At 39.7% G+C, this 6,000-nt stretch overlaps 1 protein-coding gene across 7 annotated transcripts in view; it reads left to right on the forward strand.

Annotated features, from left to right (window-relative positions):
• The window catches only part of GNB1 (G protein subunit beta 1), a 28,451-nt gene extending 22,897 nt beyond the window's left edge, over positions 1-5,554 (forward strand). For 6 of the 7 annotated variants that reach the window (XM_071798562.1, XM_065854877.2, XM_071798560.1 and 3 more), the window contains 5 exons: positions 163-229; positions 1,717-1,918; positions 2,295-2,511; positions 3,351-3,465; positions 3,846-5,554. In XM_071798562.1, the coding sequence (XP_071654663.1) occupies positions 163-229; positions 1,717-1,918; positions 2,295-2,511; positions 3,351-3,457 (593 nt within the window). In that variant the 3' untranslated portion in view covers positions 3,458-3,465; positions 3,846-5,554. The remainder of the gene's footprint in view (positions 1-162; positions 230-1,716; positions 1,919-2,294; positions 2,512-3,350; positions 3,466-3,845) is intronic. The other variant, XM_065854878.2, reaches the window with a different exon arrangement.
• Positions 5,555-6,000: the final 446 nt, after the last annotated feature.

Below are 6,000 nucleotides of genomic sequence, written 5' to 3' on the forward strand. Positions count from 1 at the left end.
TGGAGGTTCCTATATAAAGACCGTCTGTATTTGTATTTCAGGCTTACGTGGTTGTTCTTGCTTCATCTTCAGGAGAGGAGGAAGCAAAAAAATAAGCAAGGCAGTGTGCAAAGTGAAGGGTAATCTCTGGTCTTATTCATCAGCTCTTTATTTTGTTTTCAGGATACTTGTCATGCTGTCGTTTCTTGGATGATAATCAAATTGTTACCAGCTCTGGCGACACCACTTGGTAAGCAGTAAAATTTTGACATGATTGTTAGTAAAGACTTTTCACAGCTATGCTCCATTATTGAAGGAAATGTTATTCTTTGTAAACCTAATAGTTATCCAGAAGACTCCATGTGATTAAGTGTTGTTCAAATGTCACGTTTTTACTAGTAATGAAAAGTTTGGTGTTTAGAGTTTGTTAGCTTTGGCTGGTTGGTGGTGCCCGTGCTCTCAAGAGCCCGGCCTCATTTTCTGTGTGAAGATGGGATGAGAGATTTTTCTTTTACTCTAACGATTTGGCTTTCAGAAATAAGTGTATTAGGCCAGTGCCTTTTCTCAAAGTTGTTTAGTATTCAGGACTTATTACTTAGAGTCATATTTGGATTTTTCTAATACAGAATTTAGTTTATGTTGCTATTAAGAAGAACTCCTAGAAAATATTCTACGGTGACAGCAGATGGGATTTTTGAGGAGAATGTAGGTGTGTGTCTTAATAAATACCAGCTTCTGAACAAAAAAAGACCTCAGTGTTTTTTCATAGATTTTTCTATCATATCTGATTCTTAAAAGTATTACAGCTCTCCCATGCAGCAGTTCTTACAGAAAAGGGAGTCTAATAGATACCTCTCCTACACAGCATCAGTCTCTTTGAATGCCTCACAGAATCACAGGATGTCAGGGGTTGGAAGGGACCTGGAAAGCTCATCCAGTGCAATCCCCCCATGGAGCAGGAACACCCAGCTGAGGTTCCACAGGAAGGTGTCCAGGCGGGTTTGAATGTCTGCAGAGAAGGAGACTCCACAACCCCCCTGGACAGCCTGGGCCAGGCTCTGACACCCTCACTGAGAAGAAGTTTCTTCTCAAATTTAAGTGGAACCTCTTGTGTTCCAGTTTGAACCCATCACCCCTTGTCCTATCACTGGTTGTCACCCAGAAGAGCCTGGCTCCATCCTCCTGACACTCCCCCTTTAGATATCTGTAACCATGAATGAGGTCCCCCCTCAGTCTCCTCGTCTCCAGCTCCAGAGCCCCAGCTCCCTCAGCCTTTCCTCCCACGGGAGATGCTCCACTCCCTTCAGCATCTTGGTGGCTGCGCTGGACTCTCTGCAGCAGTTCCCTGTCCTTCTGGAACTGAGGGGCCAATCTATTAGTTCACTGATTCTGAGCAGCTATTAAATATTTACTTTTTTTTTTTGTAATACAGAAATGTTTCAAAATGTGTGGTGATAGTATTTTATTTTTATTAAAAACTAAACAAATAGGATTTGGTAAAACGATGCTCTTTCTAAGAGGCTACAACAACTGCCTCAGGAGTTATTGTAGTAACTTCTACAGATGTCTGGATAAGTTTGTCCTCGACATCCCTTCAGTTCAGTATTTGTTAACACTTCATGAAGTTTTACTTTTTAGCTGTTTAATAAATATACAGGTTTAGACAAGAATTGCTGTCTAGACCTTCTAATAGAGCACAAATGTGTTGAATTTTGCCTTTTTAATTATTCTTTCAAGCGCTCTCTGGGACATAGAAACTGGTCAGCAGACAACTACATTTACTGGGCACACTGGAGACGTCATGAGTTTGTCTCTGGCTCCTGACGCCCGGTGTTTTGTTTCTGGTGCCTGCGATGCCTCTGCCAAACTGTGGGATGTTAGAGAAGGAATGTGTCGGCAAACTTTCACTGGCCACGAGTCGGACATCAATGCCATCTGTGTATGTATCTGCTTAACGGAGGATGTGGGATTTCAACTTATAGTTTTATGTTTCTCTCGTCTCACCTCATAAGCATGCACTGTATGATGTAGTATGCTGGCATGTTTTCTTTAGTAGGTTTTGTAGCTGAGGAAGGTACATGAAATTTGTACCATTGCAAATCCTTTGTGGTAAATAGAAACAGTGGGTGTTAAAATAGTGTTCCTTCACATACTCTTAATTACTTCACTGTTTTTGCCGGTATCCCAGTAGTGGAGAGGTGTATACTCCTCTCTGCTGCTTTGGGTTTCCACTTGGTCTATACAAGATGGTATGTTCAATGAGACAGAGGAATCGAGTCTGAAATTGTCTTTTTCCCCTCTCTCCCTCGTTCAAGTTCTTCCCAAACGGCAACGCGTTTGCCACAGGCTCGGATGATGCTACGTGCAGGCTTTTCGATCTTCGGGCTGATCAGGAACTTATGGTTTATTCACACGATAACATCATCTGTGGCATCACCTCTGTAGCATTTTCCAAGAGCGGCCGTCTCCTCCTAGCTGGTTACGACGACTTCAACTGCAACGTCTGGGACACGCTGAAAGCTGATAGAGCAGGTAAGCAGTTTTGGATTTAAATGTTCTAAATGCAGCCTGACATACTGAACGTGTGAGTTGAGTCGTTGCTCAGACCTTTTAGCAAGTCCCATCTCAACTCTAGATTTCTGTGACAACCTGTTTTAGGATGACCAATGATGCAAGTAGATGGATTATTTCAGTTCTTTAAAATGAAAATTTTTATTAGAAAAAAAGGAGAGAATGTGTGACATTCTGTCTGTGATAATTAGGTTTTCTTTTTACATCCTTGACACTTAAATTTAAGGGGATAGAGGAAAATGTTGACTGTCTTAATGTTTCTGTTTAGTGTTTCAATGCTTTTTTTAATGGTACTCTAATGGAATTGTAGCAGCCCTCCATATTGACAAATAGATTATATGTAGGAGTTTGTCTTGTAAGTGCTTGTGAACATAGTAAGATAAAATCAGATGGAAAATGCTGTAGTATTCATGACGTAATTCAGCTTAACTTTTGATTTTACACTTAAACATTTGCTATAATCTGACTGATCTTTACCATTGCAGAGAGGAAAAACTGAGACCTACATGCAGTGCATGTATATTTATTGCTATGACACTGTCAACAGAATTTTGGGGGCTGTGATTTCTTAGCTCATGAGGAACCTGTAAAGGTCATAATGCGGGGTATTTACGAGAAAAATTTTGGAGTAATGCATTTGCTGTGCTTGAAAAAACAAAAACATTTTAGAATTCCAACCATGTTTCTTTAGGATTTTGGAATGTATAGGTTGACTAATCCAAACCTCTCTACCTCAGCGTTCCTGGGACTGAAATATAAAATCAGAGTAACGTGATGTGTTTGTTCTGCGCTCCTTGCAGGTGTCCTGGCTGGTCACGACAACCGTGTCAGTTGCTTAGGGGTGACTGATGATGGGATGGCAGTGGCAACAGGATCATGGGACAGCTTCCTCAAGATCTGGAACTGAAGCAGTAGGTAAGTATCCAATTAATTAAGCTTGCCCTTGATTGGTATTCAGAATGCGTTTTTTCCAGTGCTGTTTTACTGATACTGCAAGCTTGTAGTTCAAGCTCATAGATCAGGAAAGTCACTGAGGAAAAAAAAGGGTGTTGTTTTTATAGCAGGCTATTTGTTTAATGTATGCAGTTACACTGGTGCGATGAACTATTTTGGGCACACTTTATTTTCCAGGTAGGGATGACTGTACAGTCTTTTGAATCTGGGTGGGTAAATAAATGGCGCTCTGGCAAATGGGGAGATAATGGATAAATGGATTGTGGGTAGCGGGAGCAAAGCTTGAAACTTGATTACAGTTGATCGAAATGCAGCTCTTAACAAACCTTTCTGTGTGCCAGAAGAGCGGCGGACTCCATGACTGGAAGAAGTTTCCAACGGTTGAAAATTAAAAATGATAGCATATCCAATCCAACCATACTAACTTGGACCCCCATCCTCCCCAACTTCAAAGGGCAAGATCTTTTCCGTTTCCTGTTGCTGAAATGAAGAGCACAATTACCTTTCCAAGAAGAATTTCTGTGTTGTAAGCAAAATGAAATTGTGCATTCCTTTTGGGACCATAGTATTTTCTTTTTTTGTCTTGAGAATTTAAAAATCAAACACTATCATAAAGCATGACCAGAAAATAAACTTGAGCGTAATTGTGAAACAGTTAGCTTTCACTGTAGTTTCCAAGTTGAAGTTAAGGACTTTATCTCACACACTTGCAAATTTTAAAGTCATGTTTGTAGCAGGATTTTTTTCAAGTTTCCTTTTTAAATACATTTCTTTATGTATTTAATTGAGCAAAACAAGGGAGTCCTAGCCCAGAGCACCTGGGGGTTGTTAACGCTGTAAATTTAGTCCCTAATTTTTTTATTTTATTTTCTAGTATCACAGATAATTGTTGCACAAAACTTGGCATATATAGGATAATGTTAAGCAGTAAGGTAACCAAGCACATGCTGTAAAAGGTAATGAATGCTTGTTTAAAGAATCCTTTCACCTTTTATGGATAACAAATGCAATCCTTGGTCCCTCCTGCCCCCTCTTTTTTCACCACACTGATTTTTTTAATCTGTTTTGGTTTTGTCCACTTGAAAGGGCAGTTTATATATCCTGACACTATCCTACAAGTCTCAACAACCAGGAATCTCTGTTTTCAAAAGAGACCTATCCTACACTTGGGTATCGAGTCAATTCTTTGTGTATGAAATGATGTACAAATCAATGTTTTGAAAATAATGATCTTGAACTTTCTAAGTTAAACAAAAAAAACCTTTTTTGATTGTTTGCCATATTGGGTGGGTTTACTCTTAGAATCGCATGCTGTAGAAATGCTAAAAAGTGCATATTGGACTAAGTCCTTAGATGTTTTTTCTTTGAAGAAATAACCTGTTTAAAAACTGTAACCATTGTCGCTGTATTCATTTATTGTTGCTACTCTGTGCATAAATCTCTGAAGAACTCGAGTACCAAGCTATGCACGTTTTGGAGTAGCGTGATAAGTCACTTTTTTTTTTAAAGAAACAGCCTGTTCAAACAATCGCTGTCAAAGATTCTGGGGTGTGGGAGGAGGGAACCTAGACCATCTTCTTTATAAATCAGTTCCTCACAGCCAGTTCCTCTTGTAGGATGAGTCCTTTGCATCTGATCAGAGTCATTTTTGTAATGAGCAGGTTTTCCTGGCTTTCTTTTCAAATAAAATGTTAAAAGCAGCAGTGTTTGGACAGCAGATTGTTCTGTTAAACTTTCCTATCTTCTCACTGTATCCAGAAATGCTCCTTCCTAGCAGCAGTAGTAGCTTTTCTCCATTTTGTTTTTTCTGCAACATTCTGTACAAAAATGTGCTGTAATTGTGCGTTAGGCCTGGATTTGGCATAAAAGATGAATTCCCTCTTACTCTCTCTCATGAAACTACTCTGTAGAGCTTTCTCCACGCCCTGTATCCCTCTTCACCTTTTGTATTTAATTTTAAAGTCAGTGTACTTCAAGAAAGCTGGATGCAAGATAGATACTATATTAAAATGTAATGTTATTTAAGATGTAATAAAGCAGTTTGACATGAGTTTTGGCTGATCTGTTTTGCAGCTTATTGTTCAACCCACAAAATGTCTTCTGGCAGGATCTGAGTTATGAAATAAACGTCAGAGAAATGTGTGCTGCCCCAAAACAAATTGTTTGGTATTTTAAATGGTTTGGATGTTTAAGGGCTAACTGGGCAGAGTATGCAGTGTGTTAAAGGGTGTTTTCATGTGAAGGGATGTGTGTTTTCTTTTAGAACCAAAAAGAGAGTTGGAAGATGAACTAAAACCCTCACGAATTTTCGTTATTGGAAAGTGTCGCCAGCAGTATCAGAAAATGTACGTGAAAATGTGCAGTATGTGCTAACGCTGAACGGCAAGTATGTGGAGCCTGGTGCCCACAGGCATCGCGCTCCCTCCGTTTGTAACCAGTGAAGGTGGACGTTTCTTGGTTGGATTGCTAGAGCTGCTCAAGAGCTTAATCAAAAAC

Source organism: Patagioenas fasciata, chromosome 23 (assembly GCF_037038585.1).
Source record: "Patagioenas fasciata isolate bPatFas1 chromosome 23, bPatFas1.hap1, whole genome shotgun sequence".
Taxonomy (NCBI): Eukaryota; Metazoa; Chordata; class Aves; order Columbiformes; family Columbidae; genus Patagioenas; species Patagioenas fasciata.